The 21,445-nt window shown below is 41.9% G+C and overlaps 4 protein-coding genes across 4 annotated transcripts; 2 read left to right on the forward strand and 2 right to left on the reverse strand.

Moving 5' to 3' along the window:
* Positions 1-9,766: 9,766 nt before the first annotated feature.
* Positions 9,767-12,392, forward strand: LOC130139867 (receptor-like protein 39). The gene is made up of 2 exons (XM_056317678.1): positions 9,767-10,376; positions 10,487-12,392. Exon 2 carries the CDS (start codon positions 10,871-10,873, stop codon positions 12,257-12,259), a length of 1,389 nt encoding a protein of 462 aa, XP_056173653.1. The 5' UTR covers positions 9,767-10,376; positions 10,487-10,870; the 3' UTR covers positions 12,260-12,392.
* A 1,590-nt stretch (positions 12,393-13,982) lies between these two features.
* Positions 13,983-15,314, reverse strand: LOC115690021 (aspartic proteinase CDR1). The gene has a single exon (XM_030616241.2). The coding sequence runs from the start codon at positions 15,312-15,314 to the stop codon at positions 13,983-13,985; it is 1,332 nt and encodes a 443-aa protein (XP_030472101.2).
* A 2,789-nt stretch (positions 15,315-18,103) lies between these two features.
* LOC115690051 (uncharacterized) lies at positions 18,104-18,738 on the forward strand. The gene has a single exon (XM_030616285.2). The coding sequence runs from the start codon at positions 18,350-18,352 to the stop codon at positions 18,656-18,658; it is 309 nt and encodes a 102-aa protein (XP_030472145.2). The 5' UTR covers positions 18,104-18,349; the 3' UTR covers positions 18,659-18,738.
* Positions 18,739-19,801: 1,063 nt separating this feature from the next.
* LOC115690050 (uncharacterized) lies at positions 19,802-21,177 on the reverse strand. Its single transcript, XM_030616284.2, has one exon. The coding sequence runs from the start codon at positions 20,819-20,821 to the stop codon at positions 20,000-20,002; it is 822 nt and encodes a 273-aa protein (XP_030472144.2). The 5' UTR covers positions 20,822-21,177; the 3' UTR covers positions 19,802-19,999.
* Positions 21,178-21,445: the final 268 nt, after the last annotated feature.

The following is a 21,445-nucleotide window of genomic DNA, read 5'->3' on the forward strand; positions in this document are numbered from 1 at the left end:
TTGTGAACTAAGGATGTTGGGACTTCGGGGACTTGGTTATACTAGTTTTACCTAACGCCTGTTACCTCTAGTTTTCTCTTCTAGTAAAATGCTCTTTCACGCAATCTTCTTTGAAATTATTACTAAAGATGCAAACCTTGTTGGGAAATTGCTCTATGATGTTTTGAAGTTGACAAAATTATCTATCTCTTAGATGTTGTTTATTTCAAGTAATGTTAATATAAGGAATGCTTTGTCACCATTAACGGCATCGGAAGTATACAATGGAAAGACGCCTAAAAGTTGGATGGACCTTGATAGAGGGTTAACAATGGACCTTGATAGAGGGTGAATAAGTTTAGGAAAATAAGTAATTTGTGAAAACTTGGAGATACCATGATAAGATGACAGCCAAGTGAAGTCTAGACCACTAATATACTCAAGAAGATTAATGGACTCAAAAGATTAATGTGGTAGTTTATAAGTTGATGTTGACTGGGTCCACCTTATGTGGGGCCCAGTTAGTACTTAAATAAAAAATAAACAAAACAAAGAAAGTCAAAAATGAAAAAGAAAGAACAAAAGAGGGGCTGCTTCGTGTGTGTGTGTGTGCCCAAGTGAGAAGGAGAGAGAAAAATAGAGAGTGACTTTACCGAGAGCTCACCGAGAGTGCAGGGGAAGAAAAGAAAGAAAAGGAGCGCATCTTCGCGGTCCGATTTCGAAGGCCAAACGTTGTCGGAATTGGCTCAAATTTTAGTATGTTGTTCGTGAGACCGAGGGCTACGAGTTGATCGGTTTCGTTCGTTGAGAATCTCCTCCGAACTCTCCATTCACGGTTAGGCTTTTCTTCTCCGTTTTATGTAAATCCACCTTCGTGGTGATAAAAATGATGTTGTAATGTTGATGTTGTGCCTCTAGTGTGTGACTAGAGAAGAACTTGGTGTATCCTACTATTTTTGGTGATTAGTGGAAGTTTTTGGGGCGGTCCGTGGTTTTTCCCGCTTTGGGTTTCCACGTTAAATATTGGTGTCGATTGTTGCATTTGTTTCCTTATAATTGCGAGCTTATATTGCTGGAATATAGTGGGTTGTTGTTGGAATTATGTCGATTTTGGTCGGTTTAGTTTCGGGGGAGATATTGATCCTGGATTGGCTTGGTTCTTGGTGAATCGTTGCCGCGGTTCTCCCCAACAAAGTGGTATCAGAGCTAGCGTTGATATTCTAGTATTGAATGGAGGAAACTAGTGGCACCTTGTTTAAGTTAAATGCCTCGAATTACAACATTTGGACGCCTCGGATGGAAGACATGTTATATTGCAAAGATTTATTTGATCCCGTTGAGGGTGATGAGGCTAAAGGAGATAAGGAAGACAAAGAATGGGAGCGTATGAATCGGAAAACGGTTGGGTTTATCCGACAATGGATTGATGATAGTGTGTTTCATCATGTTGCTCAAGAAACAAAAGCGGACACTTTGTGGAAGAAATTGCAAGATCTCTATGAGAGGAGAACCCCACAAAATAAAGCTTTTCTAGTTAAAAGACTTATGAACTTGAGATACAAGGAGGGAAGTAGCATGTCGGAACATTTGAGTGAATTTCAAGATGTTGTAAATCAATTGACAAATCTTGAGATTGACTTAGGTGATGAATTGCAAGCATGTCTATTGCTTGGTACTCTTCCCGATAGTTGGGATACTTTGGTTGTGGCATTAAATAACTCAGCTCCATTTGGTGTGCTTTCTATGAGCATAGTGAAAGAAAGCCTATTCAATGAAGAAACAAGGAGAAAAGGCTTGAATTATGCTTCTAAATCGGAGGCACTTGTCACAGAAAACAGGGGGAGAAATCAATTAAGAAACTTCCAGAATTTTGATAAAAGAGGCAAGTCAAGAGGAAGATCGAAGTCCAGGCCGAGGAGGAGTGTGAAGTGCTACAATTGTGGCAAGATGGGATATTATGCAAGAGAATGTAGGTTGCCAAAGAGAGAAAAATTCCATGATAGAAATGAAGATCGAAAGAAAGAAGAAAAGCAAGTTACAACGGCAGTGGCATCCGACGGCGATATTGTGTTCATTTGTGATGACACTTGTGTGAACCTTACATGCCAAGACTCTGGTTGGGTTGTTGATTCCGGAGCTTCATTTCACGTCACCTCACGGCGTGACTATTTTACTTCCTATCGCAACGGTGATTTTGGTTGTGTTAGGATGGGAAACAGTGGTGTTTCCAAGGTTATCGGCATGGGGGACGTTCATTTGGAGACCGACGTTGGATGTAGTTTGCTTTTGAAAAATGTGAGACATGTTCCGGACATTCGACTTCACTTGATCTCCACAGGTGCCTTGGATGATGATGGTTACTGCAATATCTTCGGTGATGGCAAATGGAAATTGACCAAGGGTTCCATGATAGTGGCTAAGGGTAAGAAGACATGCACTCTTTACACCATGCAAGCTAAGTTGGTCAAGGAAGATGTGAATGTAGTGGAGGACTCCTCAGTTGATCTATGGCATATGAGACTCGGTCATCTCAGCGAGAAGGGGCTTGAAACTCTTGCGAGAAAGAATCTCCTACCATTGAAGGAGAAAAATCTGAAGGAATGTGCTCATTGTCTTAAAGGTAAGCAACATAGATTCTCATTTCATAGTTCCTCTCCACATACGAAATCAAATGTACTTGATTTAGTTCACACTGATGTTTGCTGCATGGATGCTAGAACACTCGGTGGTGCATTGTACTTTGTGACATTTTATTGATGGTTGTTCTAGAAAAGTATGGGCTGTTGCTTTGAAATCTAAAGACCAGGTGCTTGCAACTTTCAAACAATTTCATGTCAATGTGGAAAGAGAAACCGGGAAGAAGTTGAAATGTGTTCGAGCTGACAATGGTGGTGAATATAGAGGCCCGTTTGAACATTATTGCAGGGATTATGACATCAAGCTTGAGAAGACTGTTCCAAAAACACCACAACAAAATGGAGTGGCGGAGAGAATGAACCGGACAATTAATGATCGGATTCGGTGTATGCTCTCTCATGCGAAATTGCCTAAGTCATTTTGGGGTGAAGCGATGAGAACAGCAGTAGACTTGATAAATCTTTCTCCATCAGTTCCTCTTAAGGGGGATGTTCCACAAAGAGTTTGGAGTGGGAAAGATGTTTCATATAATTACCTGAAAGTCTTTGGTTGTCGGGCATTTGTGCATGTTTCAAAAGATGAAAGGTCAAAGCTTGATGACAAGTCTAAACAGTGTATCTTCTTGGGTTATGGACATGAAGAGTTTGGCTACAGGTTATGGGATCCAGTTGTAAAGAAAATCATTAGAAGCCGAGATATGGTATTCTTTGAGCATCAAACCATTGAAGACATTGACAAGCTAGGGAGGCCAAAGAATGCAGCTCAACATTATGTTAGTTTCAGCCCAAGTCCTCCTACCGTATTGGGTGGAAATCACGGGAGAGAAGTACACGGAAATCATGAAGATGGTGAATCCTCACAAAATGTTGATCCTTTAGATGAGACGGGTGAAACAGTTGAGCAAGAATAGCCAGTTGAGCCAGTGGAGCCAGTTGAGCAAGAACAGCCGGTCCTATCTCAGGTTAGAAGATCTGAAAGAGAACGTAGGCCCTCACAGAGATATCAGCCACATGAGTATGTGTTACTCACTGATGCAGGAGAGCCAGAAACTTATGAAGAGGCTATGTCATGTGATCAAAAGAACGAGTGGTATGAAGCCATGCAAGAAGAGCTCAAATCATTGCATGAGAACCACACATTTGAATTGGTGAAGTTACCTAAAGGCAAAAGAACACTCACAAATAAGTGGGTGTACAAGTTGAAGACGGAAGAAAGTAGTTTGCAACCACGATACAAGGCTAGGCTTGTCGTGAAGGGCTTTCGTCAAAAGAAAGGAATTGACTTTGAAAAAATATTTTCACCGGTTGTAAAAATGCCTTCTATTCGAGTTGTTCTTGGGTTGGCCGCCACCTTGAATTTAGAAATTGAACAACTTGATGTAAAGATGGCTTTTCTTCATGGAGACTTAGAGGAAGAAATATATATGGAGCAACCGGAGAGTTTTATAGTCGAAGGCAAGGAGCACCTTGTATGTAGATTGAGAAAAAGTTTATACGGTCTCAAGCAAGCGCCAAGACAATGGTATATGAAGTTCAAATCATTCATGGAAGATCACGGGTATGGTAAGACCAATTCCGATTCTTGTGTCGTTATGAAAAGATTCTCGGATAATGATTTTCTTATCCTCCTACTCTATGTGGATGATATGTTGATTGTCGGGCATGATGTTAAGAAAATCAAGAGTTTAAAAAATGAGTTGAGTATAGCTTTTGCAATGAAGGATTTAGGTCCGGCAAAGCAAATCCTTGACATGAAAATTACTCGTGACAGGTTGAACAAGAAACTTTGGCTATCTCAAGAGAAGTACATTGACAAGGTGTTGGAAAGATTCAACATGAGCACATGTAAACCGGTAAGTACTCCACTTGCTAGTCATTTCAAGTTGAGTAGTGACCAGTGTCCTACAAGTGAGAAAGAGAAGGAAAAGATGATGAAAATTCCTTATGCATCGGCCGTGGGTAGTTTGATGTATGCCATGGTTTGTACAAGACCAGACATTGCTCATGCAGTTGGTATTGTGAGTAGGTTTCTCTCAAATCCAGGTAAAGAGCATTGGGCTGCTGTTAAATGGATTTTGAGGTATCTTAGAGGCACTTCCAGATTCTGTTTGTGTTATGGAAATAGAAAGCCTGAGTTGAGTGGCTATTCAGATGCGGACTATGCCAGTGATGTTAACTCTCGAAAGTCCACATCAGGTTACATGATGATTTTTGCAGGGGGAGCGGTTTCATGGCAGTCAAGATTGCAAAAGTGTGTTACTTTGTCTACGACTGAAGCGGAGTATATCGCTATTACCGAAGGAGGTAAAGAACTTTTGTGGATGCAGAAATTCCTACAAGAGTTGAGCTTGAAGCAAGAGAAGACCGTTCTATATTGTGATAGCATGAGTGCTATCTATCTTAGCAAAAATCCTGTGTTGCATTCAAGATCGAAGCACATTGATGTGAAGTATCATTGGGTTCGAGAAAAATTAGAAAAGAAGCTTTTCCTGCTTGAGAAAGTCCACACCGACGACAATGGATCCGACATGATGACCAAGGTCTTACCCGTGACGAAACTTGACTCCTGTAGAAGCAAAGCGGGCATGATGGATCTTCCCACATGAGGTGGAGGGGGAGATTTGTTGACTAGGTCCACCTTATGTGGGGCCCAGTTAGTACTTAAACAAAAAATAAACAAAACAAAGAAAGTCAAAAATGAAAAAGAAAGAACAAAAGAGGGGCTGCTTCGTGTGTGTGTGTGCCCAAGTGAGAATGAGAGAGAAAAACAGAGAGTGACTTTACCGAGAGCTCACCGAGAGTGCAGGGGAAGAAAAGAAAGAAAAGGAGCGCATCTTCGCGGTCCGATTTCGAAGGCCAAACGTTGTTGGAATTGGCTCAAATTTTAGTATGTTGTTCGTGAGACCGAGGGCTACGAGTTGATCGGTTTCGTTCGTTGAGAATCTCCTCTGAACTCTCCAACCACGGTTAGGGTTTTCTTCTCCGTTTTATGTAAATCCACCTTCGTGGTGATGAAAATAATGTTGTAATGTTGATATTGTGCCTCTAGTGTGTGACTAGAGAAGAACTTGGTGTATCCTACTATTCTTGGTGATTAGTGGAAGTTTTTGGGGCGGTCCGTGATTTTTTCCACTTTGGGTTTCCACGTTAAATATTGGTGTTGATTGTTGCATTTGTTTCCTTATAATTGCGAGCTTATATTGCTGGAATATAGTGGGTTGTTGTTGGAATTAAGTCGATTTTGGTTGGTTTAGTTTCGGGGGAGATATTGATCCTGGATTGTCTTGGTTCTTGGTGAATCGTTGCCGCGGTTCTCCCCAACAGTTGATTCTCAGAAAATGATTATCACGTGATTTGGATAAGGAGACTTAGATATTCTTTTGACTAAATTATAGGTCAAAAGCATTAATAGCTAGCTCAACGGCCTGGAATTCCAAAAACACAAACTAAAGATAAATCGAATCAGTTCTTGCTAATTTTATTCGCTCTATCAGAGAACAGACAATTATCGAGAGTAGCTGATTCTATTTGGGGAAAGCACAATATTGCTAGAAAAATCTGATAGGAGCGACCAGATATCGGTAATCGTGTCTATCATTTCCAACAACTTTTTGATCCTCCTGCAGATTCTCCACGGCTAGTTTGGAGATTGAAGTTTATATAGGGGACTCAATCCAAGCTGAAGGAAGTACAGAAAATTGAGAAAGCTACAAACACCGATACGGTCATTCTCCTTAATCATGATTCTATTCACTTGTGCTCCTCTTTGTTAAGAGTTGTTGTTACTTATTGTAATCTGCGATTTGAGGAGTGTACAAGTGCATTAGCAGTGCTTGTTTATTAATAATGACATCTATCATTTTCGGGTGGAAGCAGCACTTGTCAACTACACGAGTAAATCGATAATTGCCTCGTCTAATGCCTTCTTGGGGGTTAGACATAAAGGATGAGGCACTCGGTTTCTTTTCTTTTAACATTTTGCACAGATGATAGCTCATCTGCTTCCTTAAAAGTTAGTTTTACAGAGGAGAGGCTAGCGAGATCCCTATCTGAGAAAAGTAGTAAAAACCCTAGTAATAAGGATGCCTCTCGAAGGCTTGGCCCTTGTTAGTGGGACTACGGCTGGCTCTTTCTCCTCGATAGGAGGCAATGCCATTCTTAACATCTTTCGAATTGCCACTCATTTCATTCATTCAAAGGCTGCGGTGAGGCGTGACCCACAACAAACGAAGGGGGGAAAGCTTGCTTGCTGTCGCCCTATTTTAGCATACGAGGCTTGGTAAGCGTAAGCTATTGTTGTAGGCTCGAGAAGTGCGAGGAATTAAACTTACGCAACGATCCCATAAAACCTAAAGCTCCGTTAGGTGCATAGGAAATGACATAGGCAATGAGACAATCAGAATAAGATAAAAGGAATCGCAGTGACTCGTGAGGTACCGGAATAAGAATTAATTTAATATTACTTTCATGTAATGACACATCGGAATTACAACATATCTTTTTGACGGTTTGGATTTTATTTTCGTCAATTTATTTCATGTAGTATTTTCGGTCTCGAAACAAAAAGAGAGTCTAAAAGCGCATCCGACAGCACGACACACCATTCCTTATCGAAATTGGAATGGCTTCGTCTGGTCGTAAGAGACATTGAGAATGGTTCTTTTCATGGTTTGTTAAGGGCGAACCAACAGAAGGGGACACCCGTCTTGGCATCCTTCGCTTCTCTTTCTTTTTCTCGACCGAGTCCAGGAAAACAATGAAGGGGGTCTCTCTCTGTGGACGAAACTCGTTGTCTGGGAAAATATTTTACAGCTACAATTGCGCAGAAAGGAGAAGAAAAGACACAGGGACTGATAGAATGTCATGTGTTTTGCTCGAGCACAGTGGCTCTAGGACAGCGGTTGACTGAATTGTAAATGCTGAGGAGTGAAAATCTTCCTGAAACGACAATACTTGTTGGGTCACGCACAGGTTTGGATCTCTTCATTGTCTTGGTGCGCTCACTTGGGTGTGGAAAAGACTGAGTGCCGTAGAATTTCTTCCTTGCTGAACGCATGACAGAGTGTGAAGGAAGTTTTTTAAGGGCATCCGTTCGAAATGGGCATTGACGAATTGGGGCTAATATGTCGGATTTATTGGTGATCTTTTGTTGCCTGCTTGCCTCTTTTTTTATTAATATATTCCCAATTGATTCTCACTCAATTCCATCTTCCCCTATATCAATAAAAATGCAGTAATGCAGCAGCTTTCATTTCCACTTCCCATCATATTTCGTCTAATTTGAATTATCAAAATGATATGAGAAAGTGAATGAGGGTTTCATTCTCGTTCCAACGGCTTCACTCACTCCTGATAACCAAACATGCCCTAAAGTCTTATCTAGTGATGCAGTAATGCAGTAGCTTTCATTTCCACTTCCATTATATTTCGTCTCATTTGAATTTGCAAAACGATATCGAGAAAGTGAATGAGGGTTTCATTCTCGTTCCAATGGCTTCACGCACTCCGGATAACCAAACATGCCCTAAAGTCTTATCTAGTGACCGGGGAGGGGACTTGCAGGGGCCATAGCCCCACCCATTCCCCAAAATATTTTATTATATTGATAAATCGTCAAAATGCTTAGAACTAAATTGACACAACTAAAAATTTTAAGACTGAATTGGCCACCGTACAATAGGTTTGAGACTTTTTGGACAATTTTTTCTGGCACCGTCACTGGTCTCATCTTGATGCTTCCCTTTAGATAACACTGTTAGTCAATCCATTTAATTGTTTGCCGATTTCAAAGACTCGAAAGCTACTTTCTTTTTTTATAGCAATTTTCAAGTTTGGTTTTCGTTTTGTATTTATTCTTTTTGGCACAGATGTGTAACGCGGTCTCAGTGGACCATGCAACTACGACTAGAAGCTCGCAGACAAACCCGTGCTACACGCATCAAGAAAACTTTTCCATCTTCCAACTTATTATAAGTTATATCATTTACTAATAGGCTTGATTTTCGGAGACTACTTGCCACATTGTCCTTAGATCGTCTCTCGTAAGGAAACAATGTTAGTGCATATATGAAGGTCTCTGTCAAAAAACAAAAAAAAAAAGACAGATCACTTATGAACAGGACATGTAAGGAGTAAGACTCCGTGTCTTAAGGTGGCGGGCTTGGCTCCAAAATTACTCTGATGGGAAACACAGTGATGTGAATGTGAAATTTGAAGTATGGAAATCAGTTACTTAACCAATCGATCAACGCGGTGGGATTAAGCACACTCATCCCTTGCTGATGTTGTCTTACGCATCGATCCATCTATCACTTTCCAGATATTATCATGTATAAAAAGATTTTAAATTTCAAAGATTTGAAAGATGGCTACGAAGAAAGGTCTGTTACGTACCTCCCGGGATCTCAACGACTTGTGTTGTTGGCACTTTGGACGTTAGTATCTGGAAAGTGACTTTTAACTATATTGTAAGTCGACTATCCTATTTTCATCGAGTCGTGTCAACAATTAGTTTTTTAATTAACTTGAGACGTGGGGATACGGCCAATGCCTGTTTTCACATATAACATGTGATGCAAGTAGCGCGAACTTTCGTCGAATGTGGCTGGTTATCGTTGTCTATAAAAGCTTCTCAATTGCAATTGCACTACACTTGGCGCATATTTACCTACTCCAGTAACGAAAACAAAAGTCATGGCAACCTTACTCTTTGTGCTTCTTACTTGGAGCGCCCTTCTCGTCATGGTTCATACTTCACTTGCTAAGCCACTATGCCATCCGGATGAGAGCTCTGCCTTGATGGAATTCAAGAGAAGTTTTCAAACCAGCATAGCAGATTATCGCTGTTTTCATCCAAAGGTTCAATCATGGCCACTAGACGGACATGGAGATTGTTGCTCGTGGGATGGCGTAGAGTGCGATGAGGCCACCGGTCATGTGATAGCCCTCGACCTTAGTGATAGCTGTCTCTTTGGTACCGTAAATTCCAACACTAGCCTCTTTCGCCTACTCCACTTGGAATCAATCAATCTCGCTTTGAATGACTTCAACTTTTCCTCAATTCCATACGGCTTTTTAGGTTACAGTACCTTAATCTCTCAAATTCGGACTTTTTTGGGAAAGTCCCCTCAGATATCTCGCGGCTCTCGAGGTTAATTTCTCTTGACTTGTCTTCTGAGCTGATTACTCTTGAGTTGTCCGACATAGACAACTTCGTTCAAAACTTAACTATGCTTAGAGAACTTGATCTCTCTCGTGTAAGCATGTTATCGCCATTCCCCCATGTACTTGCAAACTTCTCCTCTTTGAAGTCGCTTAGACTTGTAGTATGTGGATTGACCGGAGAATTTCCGGTAAGCATCTTTGAGTTACCAAACCTGGAAATTCTCGACATCAGTGTCAATTTCAACCTTTTTGGTTTTTTTCCAGAAAAACAGTGGGGTAGTCCTCTGAAATCATTGTCTCTTCAGGGCACGAACTTTTCAGGGGAAATACCTATGTCGATAGGAAACCTTGTTTTGTTAAATGAGTTATCAATTGGGAATAGTTATTTCTCGGGTTCACTTCCCACTTCACTAGGTAATCTTTCTCAACTTGCTCTTCTGGATACATCATACAACAAATTTCAAGGTGAAATCCCCGCTTCCTTCGCTAACCTTTCCCAGCTGTCATATCTAGATCTCTCGTTCAATAATTTCACTGGTGATCATATTTTGCATTGGCTTGTCAACTTGGCAAAACTCACCCATTTGAAGCTTTCAGGTAATATTCAGATAGCAAGATTATTTTGTCAATAAAGAAAAACAGAAAAGGAAATGACAAGATTCAATTAGTAGCCAAACTAACGAGTGTGGTATGTTTACATTTGGCAGGTGTTCAGCTAAGTGGTCGAATTCCATCTTCAATTATGAACCAGACGCAGTTGGTTGAGCTTCACCTTCAATCCAACAATTTGCAAGGTGAAATTCCAAACTCATTATGGGGACTCAAGGATCTTGAAATTCTGAATCTTTATGGGAATAATTTGAGTGGCACTGTGGATTCACACAAACTCAAGAACTTGAAATATTTATTTTTGGACTTCAACAACATCTTTTGTCAGCAAGACCGAGATCAATGCCACCCTTCCACAACTTTTCTGGTTAAGATTAGAGTCATGCAACTTACATGAGTTCCCAAAGTTTTTAGGCTACCAAAGCAGATTAGAGCGGGTAACTCTAGCACACAACAAAATCAAAGGGAGTATTCCTACGTGGATGTGGAAAGGTAGCAGAGAATCCTTGATCTATATGGATCTTTCTCACAATTTTCTAATTGGCTTTGAAAACAACCGGATCAATTTGCCACTACCCAAGTTGAGCTATCTTGACATTAGTTCGAACTTGCTTGAAACAGCACTCCCCACTCCACCTCCATCCGTAAATTATTATAATATCTCCAACAACTTCCTCTTTGGAGAAATTCAATCTATTTGTAGAGGAAGATCCCTCGTCATTCTTGATTTGTCCATCAATAGTCTCAATGGCACAATTCCCTCATGTCTGGGAAATATTGATTCTTTGTCAATTTTGAATCTCGGGAAAAATAAACTTGAGGGCATGATTCCTCATGCTTATCCAAAAGGTTGTGCATTGAAGATGATTGACCTCACAGAGAATCGATTGCAAGGGCCCGTCCCAAGATCTTTGGCGAATTGTACGATGCTGGAGTATTTGAACCTTGGTTACAATCAAATTCTCGACGGGTTCCCTTTAGGCCTATTAGAATTGACCAAGCTGAAAGCTATTATCTTGAAATCCAATAAGTTCCATGGTCCAATAGAAGCACATCGAAGCCAGTTTAACTTCAGCAATTTGCATATCCTGGACCTTTCCAACAATAGATTCAATGGTGAACTTCCTTCCAAGTTGTTGCAGAGTTTCCATGCCATGAAAGTAATTGTTGCTCAAGATCATTTGCAATATATAGGTATTGTGCAATTTTATGGTCCATCCCAGAATTCAATATTTGCAGAATATGAAATGAGATTGATGAATAAAGGCATAGAGAGGGAATACTCGAAGGTTCCATATGCCCTTATGGGAATTGACCTCTCCAATAATAAATTCGAAGGACACATATCTGATCTCGTTGGAGATTTGAAGTCACTTATTTGGCTTAACCTTTCAAACAACATTCTCACCGGTTGCATTCCACCTTCCTTGGCAAATCTGACAATCCTTGAATCTCTAGATCTTTCTCAAAACAAGCTCTCAGGGGAGATCCCTCAACAGCTAGTCCAGCTTACATTCCTTTCATCTTTCAATGTCTCTCATAATCGACTGTCGGGACGAATACCACAAGGGAGTCAATTCAACACATTCGGGATAGATTCATATGCCATGAATGAGGGATTATGTGGAAGTCCTTTGCCAAAAAACTGCAGAACGACTGTGGATATAGTACCAATATCACCGCCTCTCGAGGAAGAAAATGGCGAACAATCTCTGTTCGACTTGGATTGGAAAGTTGTGCTAATTGGCATTGGAGTTGGGTTTATGGTCGGCGTTGTGCTAGGGAATTTGATCATTGACGAGAAGAGCAGGTGGTTCTTGCACTACTCCAAAAGAATGCGAAAAAGATGGAAAAGATTGGGAAGGCGCTAACGAATAAGGAGCTGTGCCTTGTGCATGCAGTCAAATACTAATATGGCATTGGTTAGTAATTGTCGTGTGTCTGGCTTATATTAAAAATTGTTACGAATTTCTATGATTTGGATTTATGTTTGCTTCACGTGAACTTGTGTTTTTGGTAAGTTTTGCATGTAGACGCTCTTTTCTTTGTCGCTATTTTATATTGCTGACTGTTTTTCCTAGAAGAAAATATTATATCATCATATAACGTGACATGTACATTGGCAATCTATGTTCTAATGTAAGCACTCACATTCACTTCTTGGCTGTGATAGGGAATCTAATTTAGGTCATTTGCTACTTCCAAAATCTAATTGTGGAATTCTACTAAATATCGGAACCCATAGACAGGGCAGATACTAGAGAGAGAGAGATGAAATATGAAACTCAGCCATTTGCAATTTAATTTTTCTCCTGAGACTCATCCCATTTCTCGCGAAGGAAGAAAAGTCTCTTTCATTTCTATAGAGTCAAAGTAAAATAACAAAGTCAAGGCCAGAAATAAAATTGGATTGAAAAGGCTGGCAATATCGCTCTAAACCAAAGAAAAAGTTCAAGAGGAAAAAGCTACAGATAAAAGAAATTGGATAATTATTTATGACTTTTTTAAAATTATATTCGCAAGAATCAAGAGAGACATATATAAAAACCGAAGAGACAAGATATCGATGGAGGATTCTTCTTTCACAAGCATCTGTTTTATTTATTTTTTTTCCAAATTCGATGAATAAGAGATTATTGTTTTAATTTGCGCAAAAATATATCGTGAGCATATAAAATTAATTGTATCAAGTAATGATGAATTAATTATATTTAAATATAAAATTTATTTAAAAATGTTTTTGTAGAAATTATTACGATAAAAATTAAAAAGATCATCTCCTTGACTCCATTCTTTTGGGCGTAAATGTCATTGTTGTCACGTTGTTCGTTCACTAATTCATAATCACATCATAATCAACAGAACTGACCAATTCAAGTAGTATCTCTCCGGGCTCTGCTCAAAGCGACAGTTTTTGACATTGCACTAAGAAGGACTCCTGGAGTGTTTTATTGTTAATTCATTATAAATAAAATATATCGACCGACCAATTCAAGTTGTAATCTCATGTTCTTAGGCGTTTATTATTACGTTTATAGTTTCTGTCAATCTCATGATGGGTCCTTAAGAATCATTTGACACTTCATGTTGACCCTCACATGATCCTAACTTGCTTTATATGCATTTGAGACTCTCTCATTGTCTGCGCAAGGTTGAAATTAGTGTCCGACTTGCATGATAGAATTTAAGATTTAGCAGAGGGATTGATGGCAAATTTGATGTCACATTATAGGTGCTCAAGCCCTACATAGGTCTCATTCACTGAATTAGTGAATATGATACCCTTTGCATTCGACATCACATCTAGGTTAGTCATTTGTAAATATGCACATTACATGATTTTTCCATATGCAAATGCTCCTGCGGTTAATTCCTCTAGCATCAGGGTAATTCGGATTGCATCAACTTGCATTTTCAAATTTTGCAACCTAGTATAATACTATGTTAAGCGAAATAATTAGTTTACATGGGTAAAGCTCATTCGAATCAACCTTCTTAATCTATACAGATCTTGTGTAAAAGGCCGACCATAAACCAGAAAAAGCAAAAAAACAAGCCATTATTTTTCCAAATGCAACTCCTCCTCAAACTATGTCACTGCGCTGTGCAATCCGTGGCCATGAACGACACCATCCTCTTCCGCAAGTCGAACCCAACCTTGAACTCCATCTGTGCGAGGTTCCCGAGTATTGGCACGCTGTCCGTTGGCGTTATCGTGAAGCACACCAGATCCTGTGCGAACTGCGCGAACGTGTTGACCGTGTTCAGTGCCATATCAGCGCCGCCTGCGAAATGTAGCGTCACGACCGGCGCATCGATCTCGCCTCCCGGGCTCCTGTAGCAGAGGTCGAGCATGCCGTGGGGGTCTGGGACTCTTGGCAAGGGGATGGCCTCAGCCACGGCGCTCTCCAGGTTATGGAAGAATTGAGACGGCATGAATGTTAGGGTCGTCCCGGAATCAATCATCATGTTCGCGACTTTTTCGGACTCCTTGGCTTCTGATCCGACGGAGTTGTCGCCATATGAGAACCTTGCTTTTCCGACGCTGAAGCCTTCTAGGTTTACATAGTAGTACGTGTCAGGGCTTTCTGAGACAAGAGGTATCGAGACGGCACCCGGGCCAGAGACCGCAGCGTCCTTGCCGAAGCTGATTTTGCTCGTGCCTTTACTAAACACAGGGACGAGGCAGTAGCCGAATTGGCCACCGATGGAGCCCTCCATTTGGGAGATCAACGAGAAGGGGCCGCCGCCGAGACCGATAATGCCTGAGCCGGCATCGGCGAAGATGCCACCGTTGTTGTAGCCACATCCGAAAGCAATCCTCGGGACGGTGATCGTGCCGCCGGGGGGTGTTCCCATCCTGAAGGTCTCCACAGCCATGTCACCACTTGTGAAGGACCCGTCGCCGTATGTGTAATTGTACTTGCACACGCCTCCATCGTCACCGCCACACCTGACCCCGTCCAAGGACTGGCACAACCTCGTGAGGCATTGGACAGTTTCGTACGTGGAGGAGTTCCGCGGGTCGAAGATTGGCGGATTTTGGCGGTAGCATTCAATGCAAGGCTCGCATTGTGTCCACGAGAGGTCGCTACCCGTGTCGGCGATCGCGAGCGTCTCAAAGGGAGGTGACCCGATCGACACCTTCATGTAGTATTCGCCACCACTGTAGGTCATCTCGGATTGAATATTCAAACTATCTCTGGCCCAGACGCGACGTGCACGAGAGATCGAGCGCCAGGCTGCACTGCGCATGCGGTCAGAGTGAGTTGCGGAGGGGTCGTGGAATGGAGAGGACGGCGAATCGCGGTGTATCAGGTCGGCAGTGAACCCGCCGCTTCTGCCAACAGCGGATTCCAGTAGACAGAGAAGGACTAGGAGGGCGGCGCTGCAAAGAGGACGCGATAGCTCATCAGGCGTCGCCATGATTAACGATGCTCAGATGTTATTTAGATGGTTGTGTATCAAAAGAGGGTTTATATAAAGGAGATTGGTTCATTGGCGACATGGAAGGTCAAACGTTGAAGAAGACGGTAAGAAATTGTTCCCGGCAAGCGATCTGGTTGGTAACCACTGATTTCTCAGGGAAGTCCATAAGCCTTTTTTTCCCGGAAAAGAATCTGGTTTCTGCATGAAATTCAATTAACATGGCCACTGTTTCTCTCGTCAGTCAGTGGGCAAATGAAAGCGCATACATGCCAATACACATACACATAGACATATAGATTCACCTCTTTCTTCCTGTAGTGTGTATATAAGTGAGGTTGCAATTGGTTCAGGTAATAAACCCAAAATGTATTAATAAAGATGGGTTCTTTTTCATGTGCATGGGAGGTCAAAAGCCGATGAGTATCTGCATGAATTATATAGTATGCCATGGATTAAAATTATATATTAAGAGATTTGATTGGGTCATTTAATGTGAAGGATGTTAATTAGTAGGAATTGAAGATATGTAATTAATGTGTATATAACTCACGTATGCAATCAATGGTGTACAAGGGGAACTCTCTTTGCCCAACTCAGAGAAAAAAAACCGGTCAACTTTTTAAATTTTTTTGTGACACCCCTTAATCAACTCACTCGAGATATTCTCTATTTTAACCCGTCCCACATCATTGCCTCACGGCTTTATCTATAGCGTACAAGTAAACACTTCACCCATCTTGACAGTACTCTCACCGAAGCATGCCTAACAACGGAGTTCCAATGCTAAATATTGCCGTTACATTATGAGACGCATCTTATTGGTTAATTCCAGCTTTACATGTATAATCCAAGAATGCTCTCCCTCTGTCATTCTTGCCTCTTTCACCATCCTAGGAGTCTACCGCAAGCCGCTCATTATTCAGGCTCTGTCACCCGAATATCACTCCTCGACTAACGGACCGGGTTGTTACATTTTTTTAAGTATCGACACACACAAAATTGGCGTGCTCCAAGCTATATTGTCCGAGCCTTTACATGATAGGGGAGTTTAAGATATACACAAAACATGCAAGAGTTACTGTTCTCTTGCAATCTAAACTTTTGGAATACTCACAGTTTTAGTGGGGAATTTTAGGATGAGCTCAAGTAATGTAGGTAAGTATATGAGCAAGTCAATGTAGAATTTTCAAACCACTGGGGTTTGCCCTAGTGGCCACCTTGTCTACTTGGGAAGAGAGAGGTGGAAGTTCAATTCCCCACTTTCTTAGGGGGTTAGGGATGGAGACGTGTAGTTTAAGATGTGGGTTTCGACTCCCACGTCTTGTAAAAGGTAGGACAAAAGTCTAAGGTGAGCGGAGAGTTAGAGTAGGACCGACCAAAAAGAAAATGTAGAATTTTCATCAATCTAACTAAGAACAAGAAAGAAAAATCGACACCCCTTTCCAACATTGTGTGGTAGGACATGAACCTCTGGATCATGCGGCAAGTTTAAAGATTACCAAACATGTTCAACTTCTATTGATTTCCTTAGTTTTTCTTTGGAAAAAAGACGGAAAGGTTTTGATTACAAAAAGAAAAGTTGAAGGAGAAATGCCATAATACGAAGGACTATCTTTGGACTTCAGACAATGTTACAATATATCTATGATATCAGAATATCTATAGCATCAAATTGAATCTCAATTTCTTAATTCTGTAATTTGCTAAATCACATAACCAAACCAAAACCAAATCATAGATTTTGTAAATTAAACATAAAAGTGATAATAAGCACTGGAGAGTATAATTATAAGGGTAAAAGCAACCAAAAATCATAAACTATGTCCATTATGATATATTTACCCTAAACTTTTTTCCAAGACACCAAAAATCTCAAACTTGTATTTGTATGACACATTTATCCTCCGTCAAAGTTCCGTCAATAAGAATAGTTAAAAATTTACCTAAATGGACGTTAGAAAATAAACGATGTTGACATGGCGCTCACGTAGGAACTGGCCCACCCTAGAACCTGGAACTAGACCGGGCAAGGTTGATTTCAGTTTGTGGAACTAGGAACCAGCCCGCTCAATCTTGGAACCGGACCGCTGGAACTGGTGATTCTTTTTTTTTTTTCCTTCTATTTTCTACAAGTGGGAGTCTCCAAACATTAAAAAAAAAAAGAGAGAGCATTATTTTAGGTTTGTTCGGTAGATAAACGTTTAAATGATCAGGTGTGGGGCGCTAATTGACGACCAACTAGTTTTCAACTAGATTTTGTGGTGATTACTCTTTTACATGGTATCGCACCAACATGTGTTTAATAATAAAAGAATGTGTATATATGCATCATGGACAGTCAAAATTATGGAGAAATGCGTAGGTTTGCTTCTATATATATGGAAGTCATTACTTTATTTCAGTGAAAATTGAAACCTAAGTTACCAACTTAGGGTTTACTTCAGAATTAATTTTTTAAAAAAAAATAAGTAATATGGGACGGTCCGGTCCAGTATCGGACCAGGTCGGAACGGACCAATGCACACCCCTAACTTTTGAGGGGAGAATTTGCATGCTGCTAATGAATTCTATTTTTGCACATGAGTTGCAAAAATAATTATACATTTGTTATTTGTTTCTAAGCGAGATTATTAAACTATTAGAGATTGTTGTGAGCTGGTCACCAACTAGCCCACTCAGCATGCCAATTTCATTGGCCAAATTCTCATCAAGACAATTTAGAAGATGGTGAATGGATGATACTGACTTAGTGCTTAATGGGGCCCTTGACCTCATCATCTCTGTCATCAACAAGCAATCTGGTAGGAGCACAATTTGATATTGTCCTCTTCAGGAAAGAAATTATCTCCTTCAGATTGCAAATATTCCATGATCTGCTTCGCTTTCTCCAATTGAACTCTCCATGTCAAACATCCCATGGCCATGAGGCATATGCACAAGGTCAGGAGACAATTTCATTGACCGAGCTTGATGCAGGAGTGTAAATTTGTGAACCTGGCTTAGCGCTTTCCTCTGTTCTTGAATTTCGTCTGATGGAGCCGGCGTCGCCACCGCAGAGGCTGATTTGCTGCTTCTCGTTCTCGCCGGCGAAGGGCGGCCGACGGAAGAGAGCGGGGAAACGAGTTTTGAGGTCGGACATGGAAGAGCCGAACTGGGGAAAGAACGAGGACATGCTGTCGGATATGAGCACGTTCTCGGTGCAGGAACAGGAGAGGAGGCTGAAGATCGCGCGGGAAGAGGAGGCGAGAGCAAGGAGGGAGGCCGAGAAGGTGGATGTGTGGGTGAGGCAGGAATCGGCGCGGATGAAGGTTTCAATTCGAGATGAAAAGGATGCCGAATAATGGTCTTTTGGTTATGTAGCTAGCTAATCATACATCAATCTGTTCATAATTCAACAAAATGTTTCATTTTTGTGTATCAATTATATCGGGTTCTTGAATTCTGTTGTGCTTTGTTTGAGGAAATCAACAGATTCCAACTTCTAGGACAGAAATCATCGAAACGAATGCAAAATCATAGGTTGAAGTCGGGTGCCGGAAGCAGAACACTGGCACTAAGTACTATGAATCAATCTCTTGTTCAGCTCAGATGCGTACTCTGCATATAAGAAGCTTGGTGGTTTGTTTGACTTAATTAATTGAGAAGTGCTGTCCTTTGGAAAGGGCGAAGCCAAGCTGATTCTGAATTGTTCTTTGTGTGGATGTTCTCGGAAATACAAAGGTGCACTTGTTCTTCAGAATTACCCCCAATTAAGCATTCAAAATCCTTAGATGAATCCCATCTGCAATAGACGCGCATTGTAGCAAATTCAGCTGTGGAAAGCTTCTGCGAATGGTGAACCACGAATTCCCTGATCTTCCTACATTCCTATTTCTTGTTCCGAGAAAATATGAAGGCGATAGAAAACGATGAGTTCCTTAAGAATCAATGCTGTCCGCTGTACCCATGGTGACATTTCAAACCGTCTGATGATCTTGTGTTTTCCTTTTTTATAGTAACTGCAAGAAGGAAAGAACTTCGCTCGGCATACCACAATCCTCGCGCTCCTCGGGTTATACATATGTTAGATCTGTACTTCAGTCCATGCTCATATTGCAAGCAAAGACCAAGGAAGTGCAGTCCAGACTTCCTGGTAAGGCTCTACCAAGCCTGAGAGCAGAAGCACATTAGAATGCACCAATGCAGAAAATAGAATTCACCATCTCCCCGAAACCCAGTAGAGATTTAATTTGCTGCAAATTATCAAGGCAAGATCATTAGCCAAGTGAAGAATCACAATGAAGATGGGCTCTCTCTTCATCATTCTATCCAACTCAGCAATCTCTTTGTGCCTGGTCTGCAGATGATCAAAATGCTCACATTTTCACCTATTCAACCCTCTCAAGCTCTTCCCAAAAGATTGGCATATAAGTTGCAACAAGCAACACAAAAATTCAGAGGAAATTTGTGGGAGTCATCAATGAGAAAACAGACTTCTTTACAAGTTTAACAAAAAAAGACTTATCTTTGTATTGCATCAGCACTTTCTCAAGCAGAACTCAAGCAAAATTTACAAGCAAAAACATGGAAAACCCTGTCTGGCACAACATTGCATTACCCACATAGCCCTTCACTTATATACTGCATCAAGATTGCATTTTTGCATTCACTCAAGTTTGCCCAAAACCAGACAAGATGTTCATTCAATCGTCGTCGCTCGAATTGCCGCCGGTCCTTGAAGCGCTCATCATCCTCGCTGATGCTTGCCTCGCCATCCTCGCGATCTTCTCCGCCTCGCGGCTTATCCTCTCCTCCTCCTTCATTGCCTTCTTCAGCAACTTCTTCTGCTCTTTCACGGAGAAGCCCCCCAAATCCGACAACACCTCGTCTTCCTCCATCCATTTAAAGCTCCTGCTCATCCCCTTCTCAATAGCCCTAGATTCGTCCCGCTTCCTGGGTGTCGGCTTCTTCGGCGAGCACCAGAAGCAGCCGGCCTTCCTCGGGGGCGATGGCGATGGCGACTTCGCCTTCGCCTTCGTCTTCGACTTCGACTTCTTCGACGTATCGGAATGATACGTCGGCGAATAGACTGGATCGTACTCCACAGTGTGCTCCCCGCGCGATTTCTCGTCCGGATTCCGCACCGCCGGCGAGAAAACCACCTCCTCCGCGGACGAATTCCAAGAATCGGAACCCGACGAACCGCGCCCATTCCCCCGCGGATCCTCCGGCTTCGCGTCCGGCTTAGGCCGAGCCTCCCCGTCGAGCGCCGGCTCCGTCTTGCGATTGCTCGAGCTCCGGAGCGCCGTTTGGGGTTTGGAGAGAGGGAAGGATTTGAGCTTGCGGAAACGGGACTCGAGGTCGGACGGCAAGAGGGTGTCGCCGCCGTCGTCGGCGGCGGCGGCGGCGAAGGAGGAGCAGTTGATGGCGGCGATCTGTTCGAGGACGCACAGGTCCTTGGTCTGGGAAATGAGTTCTTCCACGGCGGAGTCGTCGGTGTCGGAAAGGTAGGAGAAGTCGGCCATGCCTTCCTTCCTCCTTCTTCTCCGTCTTCTTCCTCTTCTGGGTATGTGACGTTTCGTCGAGATTACGGATTTGCGGTGGTGGGTGTGAAGATTTCGTTGGGTTCTTGCACAGTTTTCTACACTACAGACCACTGGCTCTCTGCTTTTGCTCTGTTCAGACGGAGCTTGCTCTGCTTCAGCGCTTTCTTCACAACGGCTAATTCGTGTTAATGGCGCTTCATGTCAACACTGGTGGGGGCCCAGTTGAATCATCATTGATCACGCTCCGCCGAATCAAGCGAAAGCTCCATGGACGGCGACGGCGCGCCGAAGGCGACGATCAAGAACCGTCTGAAAGCGAGAGATGCCCCTTTTCTCACTACCAACTCAAAAGCCAAGAAGCCCATGGAGGCTTGGGCTTCACCCTTGGGGCTCTGGTCCTTTGAATAGTGAAGGCCCATGGAGTTGTTCTTGGCCTGTTTTATGGCCACTATGTGAAGAAAAGGACCTCTGCCTCCGTTCATGCATTTTGAAACGGGAAAATGACACGAATGATTCTTGAACTTTATCTTAAATATATAATATCATTTTTGAACTTTTAATTTACTCAACATGATCCCAAAAATTTTGGTACATATTTGATTC

Source organism: Syzygium oleosum, unplaced genomic scaffold, assembly GCF_021117445.2.
Source record: "Syzygium oleosum isolate NSW1041296 unplaced genomic scaffold, Sole_v2.1 Sole_v2.14, whole genome shotgun sequence".
Lineage (NCBI taxonomy): Eukaryota > Viridiplantae > Streptophyta > Magnoliopsida > Myrtales > Myrtaceae > Syzygium > Syzygium oleosum.